The sequence below is a fragment of the Quercus lobata genome, chromosome 1, assembly GCF_001633185.2.
Source record: "Quercus lobata isolate SW786 chromosome 1, ValleyOak3.0 Primary Assembly, whole genome shotgun sequence".
NCBI lineage: Eukaryota > Viridiplantae > Streptophyta > Magnoliopsida > Fagales > Fagaceae > Quercus > Quercus lobata.
The window spans coordinates 10,684,716-10,711,543 of NC_044904.1; the positions used below are offsets into that span (position 1 = coordinate 10,684,716).

Consider the following 26,828-nt stretch of genomic DNA (forward strand, 5'->3'; position numbering starts at 1 on the left):
TAGAGGGTTGTATCGAATTTTTTTGGAGATATGCACTTTAGTATCTAAAAATTTGTGATCTACTTACCAAACATAATCTTAGCACATTAAAGTTCTTAATTCTCATCATGCCATGCCCCATTGGAAGGTTTGGAACAATATGATCAAGTGGCTTAACCTTTTTTTTTTTTTTTTTTTGTTGAAAATAGTGGCTTAACCTTTTTTAGACAATAGGTTTTAAATCATTTCTATTAATTTTGTGTTTATTGTATTGCCAAAATGATTGCAAGAAAAACGATTCTTGACAGTTTATATCCTACCAAGTCACTTTTTTTTTATTCTAATACCAAGTCACTCTCTTTTTTAACGAAGAAAGAGAATTTTAAACCCTAATTTTCTTCATAAAAGAGAACAAATAATTTCATTGAATTATACGATTTTTTATTTAAAAAAAAGAATTATACAATTTTAAAATAAATAAATAACTCAATTACAAGGCTCTTTAAACTACCAAGCCACTCTTTTTTTTCTTTTTCTTTTATAAATAAAATAATAGACCATTAAGTCAGTCTTACATAAACTGTTATTATGAGAAAAAGGCTTGTATCTTGCACTTTAAAGTTCTATGGTAGTATGAAAAAAAATCTCAATAGAAAAAAAAAATATATATATATATATATATATATTTAAAACAATTTTTAATAAGAGATATTAAGAATATTTCTCTAGATTCATATCAAAAATCATACAATGAAATAATTATACCTCACTAACTACTAATTCTTCTTTACCTTATTTTGGCCATACTTAAAATGAATGATTAAGATCATGAATTCCCTTTTTTTTTCCTGTACTTTTAATTAACCACATGAGAGCCATATTTGTGGTGATTTTTTTATTTATTTTTATAATAATGTGGGAGGATGCGACAAAATAAGCTCAAAAAAAGTTTTTTTTTTTTTAAATAAAAATAAAAACTTACCCTTTTTAAACCACTTGCTAAAAGCACACCTCACATGATTCAATGGATACACACCCACATGATTACCCTGAACATTAGTACACCTGATTGCCACACCCCCCAACACATACACAGAGACCCCAACTGGAGCCAATCAGTGAACAAGCTGTCAAACCCATATGACTCTACTGTGTACAGTACTACTCTCCACAGTTTTTTTTTTTTAGTTTCTTATATTTATTTATTTTTATTTCAAACCCAAAGCTGGCCCCTTTGTTCTTCTTCTACTTCTCTACACTGTAACCACCACTGCTCTTCACACCCCCCTGTCCCACCTCTTCTTCTCTACACTTCCCCACAAAAGTCTTTTGGAAAATTATTAAATTCCTAAATCCTAACTATAAATTAGTACAATAATCTACAGTATCTTTCTTAAGAAATTATCTCTAATTCCTTATTCATCACAATCATGTGTATTTTCTTAATATTCATATACCACTAAATTATAGGATTAAGAACTTCTTACTAGTATCTTGAGGTAACTTTTAAAAGATTTTTCTTCGTAATAATTCAGTATGCGTGGAATCGAGAGACTGAATACCTTGACCCTTGTTTGTTAAAATATATATGGGTTAATTTTTTTTTTTTAGATTGTTTATTATGAATAAGTTACTTTTTTTTATATTTGGAAAAAATTATTGAAAAATTAGTACTAAAAAAAAAAAAAAAAAAAAAAAACACAGCTGGAGAAGACCAGGTGTGGAGTAACTATAAGAGCATAAACTCCTACTTCCACCCTCCCTCTCTTTTCCTCTTTTTGCTTCTCTCTCTTCTCTCTCTCTCTCTCTCTCTCTCTATACCCAACAACTCTCCAAATGGACCCACCACCACCCCCAATATCGGTAGCTCCGCCGCTCTCCACCACGCCAACACCCAGTACAACCACCGTACAATCCCACCTAGGCTACGCAGACTCCGTAGACTCGTCCCCTCGCTCCCGCAACACCGACTCATGGGACGAGCCTATTCCGCCAAACACAAACACAGCCCCCATGAGCACCAAGCTTCGTCTCATGTGCAGCTACGGCGGCCACATAGTCCCGCGCCCGCACGACAAGTCGCTCTGCTACGTCGGCGGCGACACCCGAATCGTCGTCGTGGACCGCCAATCCTCACTTTCCGACCTCCACTCGCGGCTGTCCAAAACTCTCCTGAACGACCGGCCGTTCACCCTCAAGTACCAGCTTCCGAACGAGGACCTCGATTCTCTTATCTCCGTCACCACCGATGAAGACCTTGACAACATGATCGACGAGTACGACAGGACTTCGTCGAACTCCGTTAAGCCCTCGAGGCTCCGAATCTTTCTGTTCCCTCTGAAGCCCGATTCGTCTCAATCAATCGGGCCGATTCTTGACAACTCGGCCAAGTCCGAGGACTGGTTTTTGAACGCGCTGAACGGGTCGGGTTTGATGAACAACAGAGGGTATTCGGTCCCGACTTCGGTGGATTGCTTGCTTGGTTTGGACGATGATGGTGTCGTAGGCGGCGTGAACAACTTGGATTCTTCGAATAGTGGTGGAGGAGCGAGAGAGCTGGAGGCGGGTCAACCCGGAAAGAATGCGAAGTCGGGTCAGGATGTTCACTCGGTGCCCGATTCGCCGATGCTGGAAACGACGTCGTCGTTTGGGTCCACTTCTTCTTCGCCTTCGCTTGCGAATTTGCGGCCGATTCGGGTTCATGTAGAGGATGGAGGCGGTGTTGGTGTTGGTAGCGGTGGCGGTAGCGGTGGCGGTGGCGGTGGGGCTAGAGTGGCGGATCAGAAACTTGGGATTGAGGAGCAATTCGCTCAGATGGGTCTTGGTTCTGCCGGGCACAACAACAACAAGCAAGACGAGGGCTTTGTTGTGATTTCTTCGCCGCCTCCGTTGCCGGTCATTTTACCGGTTGTACAGCCCGTTCCGGTGAGTTCTGCGGCGGCCGGGGAGTACCAGAATAGGGTCTTTTCCGATGACGAAAGATCGGATCACGGCGTGCCGGTTGGTTATCGGAGAGTACAACCGGTTGCTCAGCCACAGCCACAGCCACAGCCACAGCCACAGCCACTGCCACAGTCACAGAATCAACAAAAGACGAGTGGCGGGCTTGATTTGCATTCACCAGATTCAGTTTCAAGGTACCCATTTTCTGATTTGTTTCAGTTTTATTGTGAATAGTTTAATTAGATTGTTGGAATTATCAAATTCTGAATTGGGTTTTTTGTTTTTGTTTTTGTTTTGTGTGTGTTTGTTTTAATTCCGCAGTGAAAGTAGTCTTACAAATCCATTGTCTCGCACAAAACCTGCATATCAAGACCCAGTTGTTCAAAACCCAATCCCATCTGTAAGGGTTGCTAGTAACCCTGTTGATCAAAAACTTAATAATATCTCTGATCCAAACACCCGGGTCCAGTTGCAACAACAGTTTCAGGATTCTAGTTATGTATTACAATCCCAATTCGAACAACAGCAGCAACAGCAACAATTACAACAACAATTACAACAACAACATCATCAGCAGCAACAATTGCAGCAACAACATCAGCAGCAACAATTACACCAACACCAACAACATCAGCAACAATTACAACAACAACAACAACAACAACAACAACAACAACCACAACCACAACAGCAACAACAACAACCGCAATTCGTACATGGCACACATTATCTCCAGCATACCCCCTCTGGGCCAGTGCCAATCTCGGCCTACTACCCTGTGCAACAGCAGTACCATCCACAACATCAACTTGACCAGCAGTACCCAGTGTACTATATGCCCACGAGGCAGGCCCAAGCTTACAACTTGTCTGTGCAGCAATCTAATATCAGTGAAACTGCAACTGGTATTCCTCCTAGCCGCACCCAAACGCCTCCCGGTCCTACAATGGTCCCTTCTCCTGCAGCTTATAACCCCATAAGGAATGCTACCAAGCCCGAAATGGCTGCAGGTGTGTACAGAACAGCAACCACAGGTGCTCCACAACTAGTTCAAGTCTCTTCTGGTCAACATCAGCAACAATATGTTGGTTACTCTCAGATGCCTCACCCATCTCAGTCAATGGCACCTAATTCAGCTGCTCCTGCTAATTATGCTTATGACTTTGCTGATCCTGCTCATGCCCCCCAGATATACTATACTCAGCCTCTGGCACCCTCAATGACTTCTCAATACCAGACCATGACAACAGCTGCTGCTGTAGGGTTGCCGGAAGCTTCTGCTCAGCTTCCCACTGACAACATGAAGCAGCAGATCAGAAGTTCACAGCCAATATAAATCAGTTACAGAGAAAAGAACAATTTTGAAGGAATTGGGTTTGGTTTGTCTCTCAAGTTTATGTTTTAGAGTCTGTCTTGTTATTGGTTTGTGTGATATGTATTTTGTGATAGATAATAAGGAACTAAGACTTGTCTTATATCTTTCTCATATGTCATATTGTTGTTTATTGTCATAGGAAATGAAAGTGGTCTGAGACAATACTGTAAAAGCTCAAACTCATATATGGTGTTGTGTGCAGTTCATATATCGGTTACAGAAATAAATGGTATATAAGTCGGAAGAACTTTAATTTTATGCCATTTCATGTTTATCATTCAGGTCTTAAGAGTTATGATATGCAGGGCCAACGTTTTTGCTTGGATAAAAAACAGAAATAGAACCAAAAGAGGGGATTTTTGTTGGTGAATGACCTTTGTTTATTTTAAGGTTTGTTAGGCCGCAGTAGTTCCGTTTGCAATATGATTTTATGAAGGACCACACCACAGTTTGACTCTCAGTTATTTCCGCACATGATTCACATTTTTCAACTCTAACAACTGAAATTTGGACAGTTGTAATTGTTAGTGCAACTCTTAATTGTTGCCGATTCACCCTTGAGAGAGGAAAGTATTGAAGCAACATGTCAGGAAATAGAGAACTCTTCCCGTGAAAAATGTGGTAAACCAAGGAAGCAACAATTTTTAGGAGTTCAAATAATACTCATCAAGAAGTCATTTTCGACCTTGTACGGTAGAAATTAAATGTCATTGATAATTGATGTGGCTTTCAATGCATTACCAGACAAAGATGTGTCCACCAGCTCCCACTCATATTGTCCTTGATGCGTGCTGCATCTAAATTCTTATGAATAGATGAAGAACTTACTCCATTCTTTTTTTCAAATTTTTTTTTTTTTTTTTTTTGGGTTAATGACTTCTTACTCCATTGATTGTTGTTTTCCTACGTAATCATATCTGACTCCAGATTCTTGCATTTCTTTTAAGCTTTGAACGGTATTGCATTTCTTAAAATTTTGTTTTCTTCATAGGTTGCATTATAAGATGTGATTCATGAACTTACTTGGCGTCCCTAGTTTCATAGCATAGTTTCTGTTAAGTACTTATTATTTTTATAATATGTGACATCATTACTTGCACAATTTTGTGTATAGGCAACATGATTCTTTCTTTCTGGTCATGGTGGTACAAACTTCATGATCTTGTGAAACACACTTTTTTTTTAAATCTTTTTTATTTGTTTATTATGTATTGTGAAACACACTTTGACAACAAGAATAATGCTGATTCTAAACGTGTACTGCATCATCATCTACAGTTTTATGATTTCATCTCTTACATCAACTCTCGTATATATCTTCACAATAATCCTTTTAAGATAACCTTGAACCATATGATACTCTTCCACTTGTATTTTTCTCTACGCCTAAAATGCTGTTTTCTCTGTGATTCTCACTTTCATTTTGTCCAACTACCATCATCCTTTTTCCTGTCCTGATTTTCCAATTTGTCTTTGTCGCTGAATCACGCCTTTTATGGCCATCCTCATCAGCCACTTTATGAGAAATTATGAAGCAGTGGTCCAAAATCTAATACATCTGCATAGTCAAGACTTGAGAGCCTCTCTAGTCTCTACATGGTACGATGAATGAGAATTTTTTCTTTCTTTCTGAAAGAGAATCAATGGATGAGGAATTGATTCGTGCATATAGGATTAGCCAGAAAAAGAAACATATTATTACAATATTTGAAAGCACCGTTAAGGTAATCAGATCAAATATTGGCCGATAGCTAGAGAAATTCCATACTGACCAATGACCATGAATAAATTAAACAGCATACTACAAATGGGTTCACTCAATTTCATGTGAGTCTTTATTGACTGACAGTGCTCTTAGATTCTCTGATTTAAAATCTAAGAATGCATTAATTACTTGTTAAATAATGCATAAACAAATGTACTAGGTTTGTGTTTGGTTTTGGGGATGGGAGAGAGTGAGAACTGTTTGTGAATTTGTGTGTGATTCGGCAGCACGTGTTTTAGCATTTTGGCAGTAGCAACTTCTTTCATTTTTTTAGCTGCTGCGCACTAAAAGCTGCTGCCTCTAATCCAAGGAATCGTCTTTGTCTTATAAATTAGGAGTAGCTCGAGGTAGAGAATAGAGATGTTGATGCTGACTCTGATCCACGCGAGTTCTTGTGAGGACAGACGTCATGATTTGTGACAAGCAACCCCACACTTGACCAAATAATTGACATTTAGTTACGTGTTTCACAGGTCAGAAAATTTAGTGGTAAAATACTAAAATCTGCTCCGTGACAACTTGTGGGGCTCGAACTCATACACAAAAGTTGGTATTCCCCCTTCGATACATGTAATGCTATAAAACACTTTTGATGATGCGCACGATCGTAAATAAATTAATCATTTCAAACTTGTCACTATGTCAATCATTTCAAACTCGCATGTGAGAAGATGTGAAAAATAAAATACTTATGATGCGCAGGATTGTTAATAAATTAATCATTCCAAACTTGTCAGTAAGTCAATTATTCCAAACTCGCATGTTAGAAGATGTGAAGAATAAAATACTTATGGAGTGCACTGGTGTGGTACTAGTCAAAGGCCCTCTGATGGTTAAATCAAAAACTTACAATGATCTCTAAGAACTCTAAAAGTATAAAGATTAGGAAATTGTGTACACATACCCTTGAATGAAGGTGCCTTGGTGCTTATATAGTGGTCTAGGATGATCACGTTTCGTGGAATTTAGGCACTAGCATAATGGAGGTAATAAGGTTAGTGGCACCGAAATATTCGAGTTTAACTTCCCATACTTAATGGATACGGAATTTTAGAAGGACCCTCTGGCAAGGTGCATAACAGTTTCCATATGTAGAAAGTATAGAATGGAGCACTTCCATTACTTCGGGGAGCTAAGTATCTTCATTCGTGTGGGTGTCGAACAAATGACTTTAGCAAGATGACTCCTATCCACAATTTAAGCTTGTGGTGGTTTAATCAGCTACTCAATCAAAGGTGTCAAACGAGTGATGACTGTCAAACAAAATATCCATGTCGGACACAGCTCTAATAGAAATATTCCTCATCACACTTCATATAAAAAGAAAATGCTATCAACACAATCCTTTTTCACAAATTATTGTGATTGGAATAATATCATTTAATTAATGTAATTAAGTCTACTAGCATCCCACTTATATGTCAGAAAAATATTGTTTGAGCAGCTATGACTGTCAAAATTGCATGGCGTGGCAGGTGCCCGCTACCAATTCTAGAAATTGACCTTTCATGATTTGTCATACTGATTCTCTTGCAATAATGCATTTGTTTAAACAAACAACGAAAAGAAAAACCAAAAAGATTAAACACCAATATTCAAGTATGGAAGACGAGCTTTTGTTGGCGCCGTAGCTTTGGTCTACTTCAGCCATGATTTCTCAAAGCGGTGGGCTGTCCCATATGCTCTGTTATTAATTAGAGAGTGGTACTTGAACATGGTCAATGTATTGAACTTTGAATTTTCAAGCCATGCTAAATCTCAATCATGAGTCAAAATCTAGATGATAGCCAGCGTGAGCGTGAGAGGTTTGAACTTTGAAGAAGGAAGGCTGCTCTTCTTATATAGAATTATAGAAGTTGAAGTTGAAAAAAGTCTAGGCCGTAAGTTAGAGCTTGTTTACAACGCAAATAACAATTGACGATTAATGGGGTCCATCATGGAAATCTAACAAGCGGTCTCACAGTCCCATAATTTAAACAAGGTCTAGAACAAGCATATTTCCATTAGAAAGAATTTAAGTAATTATAATCAGCCATCAATATAGGGATTAGCAAAATTATGTCTATAGATACAAAAACTAATTTTCCGCGTAATCAACATTTACCTCAAACACTCTAACACAATTATCAGCACCACAAGAAGCAAGCTGTTTGTTCTTGCAATTTTCACTCTTCTTGGGGCCTTTCCATGCTAAACGGTTTACTGCAGAGACATGGCACATGAAGGGATCAAGTTTTACTGCAACAGCAGCAGCTACACCTGCTGCTGAACCGCTGCCATCATCGGCTCTGTTGACAGACAGACTCCAAAGTTCAATGAGTCCACTTTCCATTCCAACTGCTAGGAAGCCATCGTTTTTCTGGTGACCAAGACCAACCCAAGATAATGCTGTGACGCTGCTATTGAATTGTGGCAAAGTCAGAAGCAGCTTAACAGAAGATCCCTTATTGACAGCCCAGATCTTCACTGTTTTGTCCCGTGAACCCGTTGCAAATTCATGACCATATGGATTCCAAGAGCATGACCAGATAATTCTTTTGTGTGCCTCCTGCCTTGCTAGGAGCTGGTAACTGATTTCATCTGTGCCTAAACAGACATATCACAGAAACTATGTAATTACAATTTACTGTAAAATTCCACAAAAATTCCAAATTGGAAAGGGCAGCCCTGACTGATTCAAAATCAACAATGCCATTTTAATTCCACTCCCAATGAATGTTCCATCTGTCCCTTTATTGTTTAATGATGAGTCAAAGAAAAAAAAATGTGACTAAATATTTATGGGTGCTAGGAAAATAAGAGATGATGGCAAGGGTACTATACAAATAACAGAAGAAAATGATTAAGATGCATGTGTGCCAAGATGATGAGAGGTGGCAGCAAGCAATGGTGGTGTTTACTGAAAAGTTTTCATTCTTTTTTTTAAGCATTTCTGTAGATCTTTGCATTAAACAAAGGAATATGTCACGAAGAAACCTAAAAGTTTTTCTCTTACTGAATCTAATCCACAAGAAAAGAGAACATGCTATCCAAGCCTTCTTGTTTTATCTTATCTTGCTGTGCTGAAATTTTTCAGCAATTAAAAGAGAGAATCATTGTTTACCTCGCAAAGTCCTTCAAATGAGAAAATGCAAACCCCCCAATGTGCTAAATGTAAAGAGATGACCAAATAGAAAGCAGCACATACTATAAGAGATGTTGAGACAATCTCACTTGAAATGGTGAGGGGTTTCGAGTACCTGTTCTTTTGATTGTGAAAACGGAGAATTGGCGATCCCTTGAGACAGCCAAAAGCATGCAGTCATCATGGGAGAACTCCATCTGTGTCACGGTTAAGCTATGAGACTGCAACTGACCAACTGCCTTCCATGAACCCACTTGCCATAGCCATATTTCGGCTGCTGTTGCTGATTGGGCCTGCAAACACAAGTATATTAGCAATAATGTACAACCCACCTATAGCACTCAAAAAGCCAAGCTCTGTGATGAAATTCACTCTCAAAAGTCTGTAATTATAGCAGCAGAACAGCTAAATGACTCCATATACCTTGCATGATGAAGCAACAAGCTTCCCCTCATGGTCACAGCATAAAGAAAACAATTCATTCCCATGACCATAAAGTTTGTGTGATTCTGGCCACAGTGTATGCCATGCCAGTTGATCTTCAATTGGAGGTTCAGTCAGCACAGCTGGAACAGCATCAGGAATAGTTTCAAGGGTGTCAAGGCCATCATTCCCATTTCTGTTTGGGATATCATGCGTGGCTGCATATAAATGGCCCATTAAATCAGTTCTACCTTACCAACTTATCAGCACCAATTCATTAAAAAAAAAAAACCTTTATCAGCAGTTCTGCACTGACTAATAATAAATTGAAGACTTAGATTTTCACATTGACAAGGAAGCTTGAGAGCTTTTTTTTTTTTTTTTTTTTTTTTGGGATACGTAATAAAAATCCATTAAAGAAAAAGCTCAAAGGGGCACAACCAGGAAGCTTGAGAGCTTCACCACTAAAAAGAACAAAGACTTATAAAAATGATAAGGTTAATTTATCTTCTTACAATTCAAAAGGTAGAAAAAGAAAAAGATAAAGTCCTTGAATTTATTTAAGATTCTTTTATTGTTACCTTTAGGATGGTCTTAAAGGTGTTTTAACCACTAAGCCATGCATCATAACAAAACAGGGTTAAAGAGTCTATAAATCATAATGATAAAAAGAAAGTCAATATATATCTAGATAATATAAGTGAGAGAAATGCCAAGGGCCTTTATATATATATATATATATATATAAGGTGATTCACAGTAACAGCCGTCAAGCTCTTAAAATCAGGTGGAAAGAGCCAAAATTATAACAACTACAAAAATAGTGTCGATGGATATATTAGTATCTTTCCAATCCATATATAATGGTTGAGATTTTGATTGAGAGAAGAAAGAGAGAAACTCACCCTGAACATAGATGGGTTTCTGTGATAGCCCAAGAGCAGACATATTTGCACCCAAAACCTGAACATCTGCTTGGAGATCTTCAGGTAAACTAATATTCTGTGAAGTGGCACGGTTCAATGTCTTCAAAAAAGACAAAGTAGCTTCAAAAACTCTGGCAACTTTCTCATCAGCTCCACTGACAAAATGATGGTTCCCCTTTCCTTGGACGATGGTCACACAATTAATATCATGACCATGAACCTGAGGACGTGCAATTTCATGCCAAGAGTCCCCATCTCTAAGGGAAGCTTCATTTTGCCACGAAGCATATATTCGAGTTGTCTGCATATTTTAAAAATCATGAAATCAATAGCATCTTTAATAAGAGAATAATACAAATGATGAAATGAATGCATGCAAAATAATGTTGACATCTACCTCTTAAATTATAGAGAAATAAATAAAACGCTAGGTAAGCAATCTGCCTACTCAACTAAAATTTGTAGGATTTTCAGTAGGATTTTTTAAACTATCAGCCATATTGCAGATCTCATATCAATATGAAAAATTAATAGGAGAAAAAAGTAACAATTTACTTCCAGAAATATCATTTTAAGAAAATAAAATTTTCCTTTCATTTCAAAGAAAAATACTAGAAGTTTCATATTCCTCTGACTTATCAATTTTGCAGTAAAAGAAAATCTCTAATGTTCAAAGATTGTTTGAGTAGTAACCGCACTAACGTGAATTTCATTACCAAGTGCTAAGATGGCTTGTGTTCTGATGCAGGAAGGGCCACACTGGTATCATTTTCCTAAATCTTTTTTCAGAGGTCAAAACGGGCTTATTGAGCAGTACACAACTCTTGCTTACATAAGCACATATCCCAGTTGTTGAGATAAAAATTGTGTCAATAAGAGAAGGTTCATTTGATTGATTTTCAGCTCATTTACTCAGAATTGAATCCGCACCCAAGACTATACTATTTACAAGATACATCTTTGGTACGTTACCCATATCACGTACCAGATCGGACATCAACATATTGCTTAAAAAATTAAAAAAATAAAAGAGAAAAGGTCATTACTTAGGCTGGTCACACTAAAGTGGGGTCCTGGAAGGGATAACTTGGATATGGTACTCCCTTTCAGCATTTTGTTTGTGTTAAGCACTGGCTATCAAAACTTAAGCCTATGGACTTGCACTTGACAACCCAAGACTGTTACCATTGATAAAAATATACAAATTTGAAATGTACTGTTCAAATCACTTGTGGTGTTCACTATCCCTTTATGATTTGCATTGTTAGTCAGACCACTTGAAGACAATTTCAGTTCACAATTAAATGCAATACTTACTAGACTATTAAATGCCATACAGTCCACTTTTCTAAGTTGAAACTGTATTAGTTTCTTAAATCATATTTTACTCACTTTTCATCAGCATGGGATAACTTTCCAAACACTCACCACATCTATAAAAAATTTACAAGTTTCATGCAAGAAATATAGGAAAACTAATTGAAACATCAAGTCATAGAGTCTCTATAAAAGCCAACCTGTAACTGCAATCAGAACATTTTTTCGAAATAACAAAAAATCCAATAAAGTTCTTTAATACTATGGCCAATATATTACCTGGTCTTGGCTAACTGACAGTATGTATTCACCAGATCTTGCCCACACAATATCTGTCACTCCTGCAAAGTGCCCAGAGGGAACTTTGCTAAAATTGAATCCCCACTTGGGCTCCAATGGCCACCGTAAAACCCCAAAGCACAATGACTTAATTCTCCAACAGTGACAACATTCATCCAGATTCCAGAATTCTTTTCAGGTTGCCAGATCATCATTGTCTTGTCCATAGATGCAGATAAGATGCTTTGAGGTTGATAGTAACCAATACCTTCTACAGATTCAATTGAAGGGGGTTGCCACTCGACTGAATATACCCAATCTTCATGTCCAATTAGAAGAGATTCCAAAGATATTTGATAAGAGGATGAACCAGCTACAAGCACAGGGCCTTCAATGTAAGATGCAAGACTCATTTCTTCTTTCCTGTATGAACCCTGAGTGCTGCAAGGAGAACTCCGTAGAGCCATCTTCCATATGCGTATGCCTTTGTCCTGAGACGAACTTACAAGTAGAATACTATTTGGTTCACCATTGGTGCATATAGGTAATGAGAAGTCCAGACTTCGGATCCAGTCCGTATGCCCTTTTAATTCACAAGCATGAAGAAACTGAGGGCATATGCCAAAAAACCAAAAATAAGAAGGAAAGGACCCAAAATGAGTTACTGCCACAATGAAGGCTACATAGGAACTTCAATGTAACCAATCAAAAAAAAAAAAAAAGGAACTTCAATCAAGTTACTGCCACAACGAAGACTACATAGGAACTTCAATGTAACCAATCAAAAAAAAAAAAAGGAACTTCAATATAAGATTGACAAGTAAGACATAAGATACCTTTCCTGTCCTCTCTCCACAGTAAAGATGAATCTTGTTATCCAATCCTCCCATTGCTAGAACTATATGACCAGTATTTCCAGGCAATTCCGCTAATGAAAGTGCCACCATAGGTTTCGAACCAACAAAGAGAGTTTCCAAACATTGCAATATACAATCACCTAAAACAACCAAGAAAAGGTTTCAATTAATGTTTTAAAACAAAATGTTTGCAAATAAGCTTCTTAGGGTCTGTTTGGATACAGCTAAAAACTGAAAACTAAAACTGAAAAACATTGTAGTAAAATAATTTTTACATATGTGAATAGTACCGTGACCCATTTTTAATGAAAAAGTTGCTGAAAAGTGAAATTTGTGGATCCGTGAACAGTACACGATGTGCACTGATTGGCTGAAAAAGTGGAAAAAGTCAAACTTTGCGATTACTGTTCATTGAACAGTGCATGAACAGTAGCCACAAGTCTCACAAACGCGTGAAAAAAAAAAAAAAAAAACTGGAAAAACGCAGACGCAGACGTGCTGTTTTCAGCCCAGTCCAAACGTAGCCTTAGAATAAACTTAGTACACAAACTAGATCAATTCAGATGCAAATTAACATCAAACAACAAGACATTTTGAAAAACATCTTGAATATAACCACATTTAAACAATTCTTCAGAACCGTGACTATGACCTTTTAGGCTTAAAACCATGACATAAAGTAAAGAGATATGAGAGTTATAAGGAATTTGACATAAGATAAAGATCTTTAACTATGAGACAAACCATACATGTGAATCAAATTAAGAAAAAGAGGCAAAATAAGACCCATCTCTTTTTAAACAAGGCGGGCGCTATTATTCCAGTAGCTAACCATATCCTAAAATAAGCCTGGATAGACATCAATTCTTTAATTTTGAACAATATGGATAAGAAATCAAAACATGTCTTTTTGAATCACATGTTTTAAAATAAGGTTATTCAGCAAATAAAAATCTGCATTTACAAAAAAAAAAAGTTAAATAAAAGTCTGCCCCAATTAATCTAGTCAGAAGGAAGCTCTGGGTGGTTGCCATGCCTCATCCTCACACAAAGTATCTTTTGCCACATTCTCACTCTGCAACATAAAACTAGCCCTAACTTTGAAATCATGCAATCATAGAAACCATTTTTTTAACTATTCTGCTAAACAAAGTGAGCAGCAATCGTTTAAAAAACAAATAGACATGCTCCCAAACAACCCTATAGGCTTTGGACTTTGATGGCTGCTTGAAGGACGTGAGAGGGCTTAGTTGTTAATTCATTTGGCCTTTCTTTCCCTTTTCATTTGTTGGCTAGAGAGCCTGGCTATTGTTCTTCCAGGGAGGCAAGGTTGACCATCTACTAATCAAACCCTTTTTCTTTAGCATCATTCTAGTAGAGCTCCCATTTGTTTGCAGATATATATGTTTATGAAGTCCCATTTAACTATGTGCTACTCAACAATATATAAAGAAATAAAATATGATTAGTTGTTTGATATTGCACACGTGTTATTACGGTATGAAGCCTCATCATGGGGATTACTGCAGACATTAAAAAGCATGCTGTCATACAAATCAAGTATCTTGTTGAGACTACCAAGATTATTAATGTCAAATAATTAATATGTTGCTTAGCGTCCAGGCCCACCAGGGCTCTTAAGTTTATTACACAAGCAATCTTTGTGCTAGCAAACACATCTGCACTCATATTAAAAAATCTTGATATGGTACTATTGAACTATCAATAAATTTCTCACAGCAGTCAAGTCTAAGAGAAATTTAACAAGTTGAACAATCGTTCTAAATCACAGAACGACTTTCAAAGTCAGAGAATCCAAACATGGCCCATTTATTCGAGTTTCATTGCTCTGCAAATCAACAAGTGTTCCAGCAATGGCCATTCTATACATAACATGAACCTAAAGCCAATGCTTTGCACTTTTTAGCACATGCACTATGAAGTTAATAGCATAACATTCCTGAAGCATTGCTAACCTCATGGATATTCACTTGACTTTTGCCACAGAAACCCTATTTATATACAATCAATTTCAACAAGAAGCAAAGTATTGTCTGCGTAGTCTGGAATTTCTTCAATTCCCATAAAGCATAGAACTACATGAGAAGCTCAACAAACTTTAGCACCTAAATAAATAAAAACTACTACTAAAGAACTAAAATAAGTGTTTGAAAGAAACAGACTATCATCATAACAAATAAATCGCATAAAGCAGAATGATGTTCTTATATTTTTTCTAGCAAATGGAAGTGACATACATACTACGTACAAGTGCACCATCAGCATGCATGAAAGTTTGACAGTTTTAATTTATTTCAGGAATATATGACTAACCTCCAGTAGTAGATGGAAACAACACTTCCCATACATGAGCTTTACCATCGGAAGAAGTTGAGGCAACAATTGCCTCGGTTTCAGTAACCATAATTCCAGTAATGCATGTGACACCCTTCTTGTGTGATTGTGGTGCTTGTAACACATACCTCCACTGTTAAAAATAATTTAAATAATTAGTTGTTTTTTTTTCTTTTTTTTAATGGTAGTCATGTTTAAATTAGAAATCAATCATCCAAAGCATATTAGGGAAAAAAAAACATGACTTGAGGATTCTCAAAGTGCTAATTGGGAATATGTTCAATTAGCTAGTAAATGAAAGAGTGATATTGCCAAGAAACTAAAAATGAAAAGAATTGACTAATTGGTCAGGTACACAAGCAATTACCTTTCTTTCAAGAAGAGAAAATTCCCACAGAATAATGGCACCATCAGCATCTCCAGAGAGAAGGTAGTGCTTCTCTAACTCTTTAGCTGAATACAATTAATAAAGATTAATTAAAAAACCCAGTAAGAGATCAACTATGATTATACTTCTAAAATCCATAACTTTTTAAAAGGAAAGAAAAGAAGCCACCTAGTCTAGTTCAGAAATTTAAAATGTGGTAGCTTTGAGAAGTCAGCTAGTCTAGTACACAAGCAATCACCTTTCATAAGTTTGTCTGAAAACAACAAAAACTTAAAATATGGTAGCTTTGAGAAGTCCTTTTGGTTTTCCAGAAAATTTAAACGGATATAACTCAAATTAATAAAAACCAAGAAGTTTATTGAGTACACTGAAGTAAATGAAATTCCTTTCTCTCCAAAATTTCAAACTTCTACTTTCTTTTGTTTTCCTATCAATTCATAAAACCACCCAAAAGAACAGTTTACTAGTCTAGTTCAGAAATTCAATTATGCCAAACCAAAACTAAAGCAAGGACTTCTAATAAAAACCGAATTAAAAAATATACCTTTAAATGCAAATTTGTTACTTGGAAGCCATTGGGTGCAATTCACAGAGGCTTTGTGACCCGGTAGAGTTGTCAGAATCTGTGCAGTCTGCCAAAAAAAAATTGAAAAACGGCCCAAAAAACAAAATAAAGAAAGAAGTGAGTTTGATGATATATAAGAAGATGGGTATTTATAGAATGAAAACTAGAAGACAGAGAGAAGAACCTTGGGGGAGAATATAGCAACGGCGTTTTGGGCACCAAAGGCTACCAAATCACAAGCTCCCCATGAAACATTGTTCACAACCCTGTTGCACCCTGCTCCTATAAACACTTTCTTCACCTCCATTCCTCCATTTATTGACGTAGTCATAAATAAATATATTACAACAGAGAGAGAGACAACCAAGAAGAGAAGCTTCAGGCTAACTGAGAAAGCTTGTATCAGATTCAGAGGGCGGCCAAGCCTAATTGAGAAGCTTCAGGCTTCAGCCAACAGCGAACAAAGAAGAGAGTGAAGGTGTGTGCTGGTTGGGCCGCTCGGCCCAGCTAATGGGTGCTCCACCAAATGCAATATTTTACACATATTTAGTTATTTAAAAATAAAATTCTAAGATTAACATTTTTTTTTTAAAAAAAAAAAAAACAAACAAACAATCAAATGTTGAACTATATTTTCTGTATTATGTTTCATAAAAATACTTCAATTTTTCTTTTTCTTTTTTAAAGATAGATTTCAACTTGACTAAACTATAATACTCTTATTATAGGTGATATGATTGTTTATTTTGCCAATGTGTGTTATGATACATGACAATAAGATTATTATTAAAATCAATATTTTTAGTTTTATGTTTTACTATAATTTAGATTATTAGATATTAATGTCACATGAAACTGGCTTGAGTTCAGTATATCTATGTATTAGACATGTTAAAATGTGGTTACATAATAAGTGTTTGACACATATCCGCATCTCAAAAATTCCAATGCACAATAACAATTGATCTGGTCATTGCTCAATATCACATAATAGGTAAGTATTTATGTTTGATTTTAAACAATATATTATTTTGGTATTGAAAATCTATCAAATTTTTGTTTTTCATCCCTAAATTTTAAAAAATTCATTTTTTATTTCCTAAACTATTGAAAACTTTTATTTTGTCCATAAACTATTAAAAATGTTTCACTTTCTATTCTTCAATTAAAAAAAAAAATGTTCCTTCTCAAAAACAAAAAAAAAAAAAAAAAAAAACTTTTTTTATCCCTAAACTATTGAAAAATGTTCTTTTCTCATCACATGTGATTCATAAAATTCAGGAATGAGGCTTGTGACTCGCCATTTCAAGAAGAAGACGTGCTGATAAGGGTTCCTACTCGCAGGTGGTCTTTAATGGTGATTCGCCGTCAAACTTCTTGATGAACTCTATTGCGCATGTTGTGATCATAACACATAAATTTGGAATCAAACACATAAATGTTGTGTTGTTAAATTTGGAATCAAACACATAAAGTGGCATCATGCACATTAGATGTCAGGTTAGATTCTCATACATAATTGGAACAATTGCTAGAGAAGCTAGAATCAAACGTGGAATCATAAGTATAAAGTAATTATAGTTTATTGGATTTTTTTTTTTTTTTTAATTTATGCATTTGATTCAAAGAAGTCAATCTTATACCCGAGGCCAGTGGTGGAGCTAGGATTTTAGTTTAGGAGGGGCAAGATCAAAAGACAATTAAAAAAAAAAAAAAAACCTAAAATTATTAATTGATATTAATAATAAAAATTTAAACAAACAATAATTGTCATACAAAGCCTATTAAAATTAAACAATTGTAAAACATTTAATTCATAGTTATTAATTGACAATTAATCATCAAAGTAAGAGATTAATTTATATACATAAAGTTTAGAGATCTAATTTGATTCCTCAAAATAAATTGAGAAAATAAACTTTAACTTTTCTCAATTTTTTTAAATATTTAAAATTTTGAATTTATAGTAGAGACTCAAATTTTGAAACTATGAAAATGGAAGAGATGAAGGATAAAAAAGTAATCGACATATTTTAATGCTTTAGTACCATACAACTATACAAGACATTATTATGTGTAATTAGAGCTCCACCTCCACGGGCTGAACTTCAAATGAAAAGAAGGAAATTTAGATAAGTGAAAAAAGAAAAAGATAAAAAGAGTTAATATGGTCAAAAGTGTAAACAGCTTTAAGAAGTTTAGTTTGATGTCATTTATTTTGTGACAGATTGTTTAAAGTGGGAGGAGTTGTTTTAGTAACATCACAAAATTTCATAATATTTTTACAATAAATTGAGGTGTTAGTACATGATTGGTCAGAATAAAATAAAATAAATTATTCTGAGATTCATTTCAACTAAAAACAAGAGTATTGTGAAAATATTGTGAGATTTTATAGTATCTCTAGACTTTCTCAATTGGAAGATTTGTTATTTTATTATTTATTTCATGTAAAGTACGGTTTGTTTAGGGAAACTGTTTCTTTGTTTTTCTATTCTATGTCAAGAGCTAAATCAACTTTACATAAGCATGTATGGTAGACTTTTTAGGAGGAGGAGTGGGGGTGGGGGGGGGGGGGGGGTGCCGCCTCTAGCTCCACCCCTATCGAATGTTGTATCGGTTTGATCAACGGAACGATATATTTCAGTACCAGTGTACCGTTTCATGTTTACTACTATTTTATATATATATATATATATATATAATAAAAATAAAAGTTTAGCATTAAACATTACCTCAATTCAGGAAAAATTATTCAAGGTTTTAGTCTTTAGCATCAACTAAAAGAAAAAAAACACAATATAAAAAACAAAAAACTTAATTGTTCATTGCATACTAAGAAAACAAATAATACAAATAAGTTACCATTTTGCCTTTACAAACATTCAAAAAATAACAAAACTAGAAGAAAAAAAAAAGGCTTTTTCTATACCGACCGATACAGTCGATATTTAAACCGGTATGAAATAGCTGCATTTTGATACTAGTGCAAGTACCAGAACGGTAAATACCGATTGTATTGGCCGGTACGGTACGGTATTGATCACCTTGATTTGATTATATGCATGTGTTTAAGCTTAAAAGCTTGATATTAAACTTGAGCTCAAAATCCAAACTTAGGTTTTTGGAACTAACATTGTTTGTTGACTTAGTTAGAGTTTTGGCCAAGTTTGAATATTTTATTTTTATTATTATTAAGTTGACCATTCACTACTTAACTCAACTTGGATGTACTTGATTACAACAAGAATAGAGAGGAATTAGGCAATTTCACAAAATTACAAAAATTTTGAAATACCCAAACAAAACACAAAATTAAACTAAAAACTCAAACTCTATTCAAAACACCACATTGTTCTTCGCACCACTGCAAACTATTCTCTAATAAAATTTTACAAAACCGTTAAAAGTACTTATTGTACAAAGACGAGATTAGTCAACCAAAAAAAAAAAAAAAAAATCCAATTCAATATCGATGGTGCATTAAAAGGCATGGTCAGTTGTTCTTCACACCACTGCAACCAATTTTGTATTATTGTCATTCTCTCACTTCCTCGCTCCCTTGATCTCTCGCTCTTAGTTATATAGGGTTTTGGTGGGTTAGGGGTTTAAATTATATATATATATATATATATATAGGTACCACAACATCGTTTCACAATTTCTAGTGTAAGGACAGGGTTTTTTGCGCCCAAGCCTAAAAAGTAGACGAACCAGGGCTCAAAGAGCCCAATACGATGAATTTATAGAGGGTGAGCTTGAAACTAGACTTCAATGAGTGGGACAACAATCACAGCAGGTTAAATATGGCTAGAAAATGAAAATGAACAAGTTTTATGCAGGGGAAATCTTCCTCAGTGAAGTCCGAGGAAAGTAGTTCTTATATATTTCTGTTGAACTTAAACACAATTACAGTTCTTGAGGCTATCGTGTTTTTTTCCTAGATTCTTTGATTCCCCCCTGGTAATGAGGTCTTTCTTTTTTATATTCCCCTACTTTACTTCATCTCAACCTTCCACATGTAGGTCAACCTGCTAGCTCTGATTCTTGTCCCATTAGCACCCTTTTGAAGTTTTTGGGGGTAGCTGTAAGGCTTAATAAAACTATTCAGGTATCACCTCTACATTAATGCGGTTAGGGAATTAGCTACAAAGCATTTAATGCGGTGATAGCAACTTTCTCATAGATATTTCTTAGCTTCCTTTTGTCATATTTTCTCTTGATGCTTATCCTTACTAGTAAAATTGTCTGGTGTGTTGTTCTTAATGGTAGGTCAAACTTTTGACCTCTACTCTACTTAATCGAGGAGGCATTTCTCCTCAAATTACTTTCCCAAACATTTATGACCAGAATCATTTCATAATTTACTGATTTGTTCGTCTTCGTTAATGTCTAACTATCCTCGGATAGCTAAATGTCATCAAACAAGACTCACGACCCAATATACATTCCTAAGCCTTTCACCCCTACATCTAGGTTTTTCATTTTTAATTTTGAAATAATAATTTTATTTATTAAATATTCTAAAATTATCAAAACAACGCTGTGCTAGTTGACATTTAAATAAGTTTAATAGAGGTTAAGAGAAGGCTTTGATTGACTAATTTTGAAACATAGAAAACTCAATTGAATTAAAAAAAAAATTAGGCCCTATGTGGTTGTGTGGTTCAAACAAACATTTTCGCATTTTAAACAACTTTATACATATTTCAACACACTTTTTTACTCACACATATATCAAAAACACTAGAAAATATTACTCAAACTCCACTACGGCCCTTAGAATCTTAAAATGAATTTTAATGAAATTTTGTATTTTTGCCAAAAAAAAAAAAAAAATTAATTCATAATAAATAAATGACAACCACTTATTGATATTCTTCACGTAAAGAGTAAAGACATTACAGTTTACAGTTTGCACAACCGAACCGACCATCAGAATTAGGCAAAATTATTAAGGTGTGAAAAATGTTGGGTCAATGATTCATTCACACACGTTTCACAATTGGATTTATCGTTAGATTTGGAACATCATTGCTGTCCCAATTCCACGTTGGCACCAACGCAATCAATCCAGAGACCAAAGCAAAAGCAAAAGCACCGAAACGAAGCGAAGAAGAAAGTAACAACAACAAAAAAATGGCAACGACGATTCAATCCGATATTCGCTCGGCTCTGCACGTGGCCACGTCGACCATCCTCTCACGCGGCGGCGGCGGCGGCGGCGGCGGTGGAACCCGTCGAGCAGTGGCTGTTTGTTCGTTTCCCATTAGGAGAACGAAGTCGTCGTTGAGGCTGAGAGCTTTCTTCTCCTCCTCCTCCTCCTCCTCGAACGACGCCGTTTTGAAGAGTCAGGAAAAACCGCCGATATGTACGGCGGACGAGCTCCACTATGTCCCCGTGTCAAGCTCCGATTGGAAGCTCGCCCTCTGGCGCTACCGTCCTTCCCCTCAGGTCTCTTAAAAACTTTTTAACTTTTTAAAATTATCAAAAATATTTACTTTTATTTAATTAACGCTGTTTATTAGGAGTACTAAATAGTAAATACTAATAAATATGAAAAAAATTTATGTAGGCTCCTCCGAGGAATCATCCGCTGTTACTGTTGTCTGGAGTGGGAACTAATGCTATTGGATACGATCTCTCTCCTGAGGTAATTTTTTTTTTTTTTTTTTTTTTTTTTTTTAAATGTCTTAATCTTATAATGGTGTCAAGTTAAATTTGACAATTTGAGAGAGAGAGAGAGAGAGCAATATGAAGCATATTACAAAAAATTGTGTGGGGCCCGAGAATTATCTTGTTTTGGATTCTATTTTTGTTTCGTTTGTTTGATACTATGTCTATGACTATTTCTTTTTTGGATAATAAGTATGTTCAGTGCGGAAATGACAAAGTGGGTGACAAAGAATATATATGTGTATTAGTTCATGAGAATCCATAATGCTCACCTTAGTTTCATTAGGATTAAGGTTGAGTTGAATTGAGAGTGTGCTTGTAAATTTGTGGAGTAAACAAGGAAAAGTATGCTTTACAATTTTCTAGAATGTTTTTGAGGTATGTAGGACACTACTGCTTTAAAAATATATGTATAGTTATTGTAATAAATCTGAAGTCAGGCTAGGGAATGGTAAAGCTTGACTGCCTGGAAAGTGGGGATACATAAATCGATTATTTGTGATGTATTTTGATCATTTGTGAGGAAGGAGCGAATAAGAACGTCATTGCATATCAAGTCGTGGTGGAATATGAAGTATGGAACTGCGATTGGATTATTGTATCTTTGTTGGAAATGTAAGAAAAAGCTGTATAAAAATGACGGTATAATGTTAGTAGTGGATCACCCAACTCACTAAAGCCACAATTCTAGTTGTAGTCAGCATATGCATCCTTTAGCATTTAGCTCCATTGAGAACCTCTTGTCCTCTGTGTTATGTCAAAGGAAATCAAGAATATTCTCACCACCCATATTGACAAACTTTTAGGCTTTGTTTTTCTGGTAACATGATTATGAAGTTAATCCTCTGCATGGTGCATTTATACTATGAACTTGGTTGAATCATTTTGGGAATTTTCACTAATTTTATCATCAACCTGTCTGGCCTGAATGTACTTATCAATGCATTTACTTGTATTTTTACTCATCCAAACTTCTTTTTTATGTTATATGTTTCTCAATTTTTGGTCTCTAGAGTATAGTTCACCCTGCACATCATTGGTTTGGTTCCCTTAGGTATCTTTTGTTATGCCATTTGTTGCTCAATCCTGTGAGTTTGCCTGATAATGGTATTAAATGTGACTCTGATATCATGTAATTATTAAAAACTTATGCAGGTTAAGAAGAATTTAATGATTCTTTACACTTGGGTGTTTTTTTTTTTTTGGTCTCCTACATTTCCCACATTTCTATACCACACTATAGAAGCCTACTAATGTATGTGGTATCTTTTTCAGTCTTCATTTGCTCGGTATATGTCTGGCCAAGGGTTTGACACATGGATCCTTGAAGTTCGAGGCGCTGGGTTGAGTGTGCAGGGATCGAACGCCAAAGAAATTAAGCAGTCTGCCAATGAAAGATCGAGGCAGATGGAAGCTGCTTCCAAGAGTATGACCAATAGTGCTTTTCCCGTGGAACCACAGTCAACTAATAGCACTATAGCTTTTGCAGAATCTGAGACTTTTGCTGTCAAAGAAAAAGAATCTGAGACCATGACTGTCAAAGGAGACACAACGGGAATGGCAACAGTGTGGGATGAATCAAGACTGGTAATGAAATTGACAGAAACCTTTATGCGTTTGTCTGAAAGACTCTCTGGCTTTCTCAGTGAAGGTCAATCCAAGATCATGTCTGCTAAATTATTTGATCAGATTTCAAGACTTTTGGTGGATTCTCAGTTATCCGGTCGATTTAATGATATAAGGGACAAGCTATTAGGTTTGTTGGAAACAAGGCAAAATTCCAGTATTGCTAGCCAAATCAGGGATCTGAGCCAAAGGATTGTAAATATCATTGATGAGGGCCAAATATCTGTTTCACCTCCATTGTTTGACTTGCAAGAGCGTTTTGTTTCAACAATAGAAGATTTCCAGAAGCAACTTGACTTGATAGTGAAATATGACTGGGACTTTGATCATTACTTGGAAGAGGATGTTCCAGCTGCGGTGAGGTGACTTTTGTCTGGCTGGAAAGCTATAATATATAAACTAAGCATGCCTACCCTTTACATGATGAACTAACATTGTTCAATTTTGTTAATATAGATTGAATATGTAACAGCAGAAAGCAAACCAAAGGATGGTAAATTGCTTGCAATTGGACACTCCATGGGTGGTATCTTGCTTTATTCAACCCTTTCACGATGTGGTACAATTCCATCCTTTGTAGTGTGTCATGTTACAATTACATTTACCCACTGATAGCATTGATTTTTGTAAATGCATTCTGTAAGCTTTTTGTTGTATCTCATGGCTTGCTCTAATGGCTTGACCTTATACTGTGTTGGATCGAAGGCTTGGTGCTATCTACAATATTTCTTTTAGTTCTAGTTTGTCATAATCATAACCAATTATGTCATATAGGCTAACTGACCTTTTCTCCTGTACTATAGAAAATGATAACTGACTTATTAATGTAATATGGCCCTTCACTAATGTTGTGTGGTCTGAATATTAATTTTATGGGTATAATAGAAAATGGTCAGCCGTTATTATCATAGTTTCAGGTTTTATACTATTTTAATCTAAGTTTTCATGTCATTTAGAATGTGTTTTTTTGTTTTTTTTTTAAAAAAAAAAAATCAGTTTTTAAAATGTTATGTTAGTTTGTTTCAGGTTTTATACTATGTTTGTTTTTCTTCTTTCCATTTATTTTGTGAAGAAAGAAGAATCCTATTGATGCATTCATTAATTTTATCTTATAAGCTTTTGAAGGAAGAGACTCGAGATTTGCAGCTATTGTTACTTTGGCATCATCCCTTGACTACACATCTTCAAAATCATCACTCAAATTGCTCTTACCACTTGTAAGTGGATGTAAAATTTCATCATTGTATCATCTCCATGTTAGATTCAATGACTATCTTCTCAAAACGTTTGGAAGAATACGCTTTGTTGAGAAACTAATATCAAGGCACTTGTCATACAGGCGGATCCTGCGCAGGCTCTCAGTGTACCTGTCGTTCCTTTGGGAACATTATTGGCAGCAGCTTATCCTCTCTCATCTCGACCTCCTTATGTCTTGTCTTGGCTTAATAATCTTATTTCAGCAGAGGACATGATGCACCCTGAGTTGTTAAAAAAGCTTGTCTTAAACAACTTCTGTAAGTTTCTGGTCAATCTACATTGCATTATCAATTGAATGGTTCCACTATATGCATGATATCATACCTTGAATCACCACTAACTACTAATAAATGTAACCTCCAATTACAACTGGCAGGTACTATACCTGCTAAACTTCTCTTGCAGCTTACAACGGCTTTTCGAGAGGGTGGGTTATGTGACAGGAGTGGTACCCTTTCTTACAAGGATCATGTACATAAAGGCAATGTCCCTATCTTAGCACTAGCTGGTGACCAGGATCTCATATGCCCACCTGAAGCTGTAGAGGGTATGCTTAAATTCCAGATGATTTATATATCTACCTTGTTTGAGATTAATAGCCTATGCTTATTTCTTATGATGATTTGGATGGACCAGCAACTGTTAAACTCATACCTGAGCAACTGGTTACCTATAAAGTATTTGGAGAGCCTGGAGGTCCACATTATGCCCACTATGATTTGGTGGGAGGACGATTGGTACGGATTTTTTTTTTTTTGGGGGGCGGGGGGGGGGGGGGGGGGGGGGCGGGGATGATGGCATAATATTACACCTCATTCAATTTATTTATCTGCACAGCTATTTGTCTAATGCTTTAAAATGCAGGCTGTGGAGCAGGTGTATCCATGTATAACCCAATTCCTTACTCAGCATGACTCAGCGTGATTACCTAGGCAATGAAACTTCATGTTACGGATTGAATTTGATTTCCAAGCAGGCATGAAATATCTCTCTTATGATTTTGATTATTACACATCCCTATAGGATCTTTGGTTTCTTAAAACATGCTTGGTACTTTATGCCACTTGCACTTAATGTAATTATTTGCCTTATTCATTGATGATGTAGGGAGGATGTACAGATAAAGCATTCCATTCCTGGAGGACCTTAAAGATTTTTAGCAGAATTTACATTGATTTTTACTATCTTGTAAATTATCGATATAATTGGTGTTAGGAGAATCAAAGTCAAGCAAGAAGGAGCAAGGAAAGCATTCTTTCCATCATACAGTGCCTGGATCTCTGGTCAATTGTGTAATAAGAATTTTGTTCAAAATATATTATTTCTTGCTTGTCTAACGCTATAACCTGCCCATGCCAACACCTTTAAAAGTGTCCTGTGATATCTGATTCTGAGGTATAATTTGCTCTAATACACCTTTTGTTTATTTATCATTTTAGATTATAAGATTGCTGGCAAAAATCTTGGGTCAAAACAAAGTGTTGTAAGGGTTGTAATTTAGTCAAATTTGAGCTGTGTTAATAGGATTGTGTTAGGGTTGAGTGTGGATCATAATTTCTTCAAAGATGAGGTTTTGGTCTGTTCAAAGGAGATGAGTTGCCAATCTTTTGGTCATATCTTTTACACATTAGGGTGTTTGTTGAGGTTATAAAAAAGAATCCATCTCTATTTCTCAATCTTTGTGTGCGCGCTCTTTGATGAGTTGTGGTTTAAAATCAATACGATTTCATTGTCTACATCTTATCTTATCCAAATAATGCTATTATTATTTGATGAGATGGGACTATAATTTCCATCATTTTATAATGTATATGCAAATATGAAATTCAAAGGAATAAAAAGAATAATATTATAATATTCTTTTCTTTTTTTGTTTGGGAGTTTTAATGGAAGAAATGAAAATATATTCTCTTATTTGAGTGGATAGGGGAAATACTCATTTCTCTTTATTTTTTCAAAACCTTAAATTTTCA

General features: G+C 35.7%; 2 protein-coding genes and 1 pseudogene across 3 annotated transcripts; 2 read left to right on the plus strand and 1 right to left on the minus strand.

Moving 5' to 3' along the window:
• Window positions 1-1,727: 1,727 nt before the first annotated feature.
• LOC115978379 (ataxin-2 homolog) lies at window positions 1,728-4,555 on the plus strand. The gene is made up of 2 exons (XM_031100404.1): window positions 1,728-3,116; window positions 3,244-4,555. The coding sequence occupies exons 1-2, from the start codon at window positions 1,816-1,818 to the stop codon at window positions 4,256-4,258; spliced, it is 2,316 nt and encodes a 771-aa protein (XP_030956264.1). The 5' UTR covers window positions 1,728-1,815; the 3' UTR covers window positions 4,259-4,555.
• Window positions 4,556-8,001: 3,446 nt separating this feature from the next.
• On the minus strand, window positions 8,002-16,807 carry LOC115978390 (annotated as a pseudogene).
• A 4,391-nt stretch (window positions 16,808-21,198) lies between these two features.
• Window positions 21,199-26,374, plus strand: LOC115978400. Of its 2 annotated transcripts, none has more exons than XM_031100423.1 (10): window positions 21,199-21,750; window positions 21,872-21,949; window positions 23,248-23,955; window positions 24,055-24,157; window positions 24,715-24,815; window positions 24,938-25,112; window positions 25,232-25,402; window positions 25,492-25,592; window positions 25,720-25,831; window positions 25,963-26,374. In XM_031100423.1, the coding sequence occupies exons 1-9, from the start codon at window positions 21,436-21,438 to the stop codon at window positions 25,777-25,779; spliced, it is 1,812 nt and encodes a 603-aa protein (XP_030956283.1). In that variant the 5' UTR covers window positions 21,199-21,435; the 3' UTR covers window positions 25,780-25,831; window positions 25,963-26,374. The 2 variants fall into 2 exon arrangements, with proteins under 2 accessions (XP_030956283.1, XP_030956288.1); XM_031100428.1 differs by having other exon boundaries at window positions 24,724-24,815.
• The last annotated feature ends 454 nt before the right edge of the window (window positions 26,375-26,828 follow it).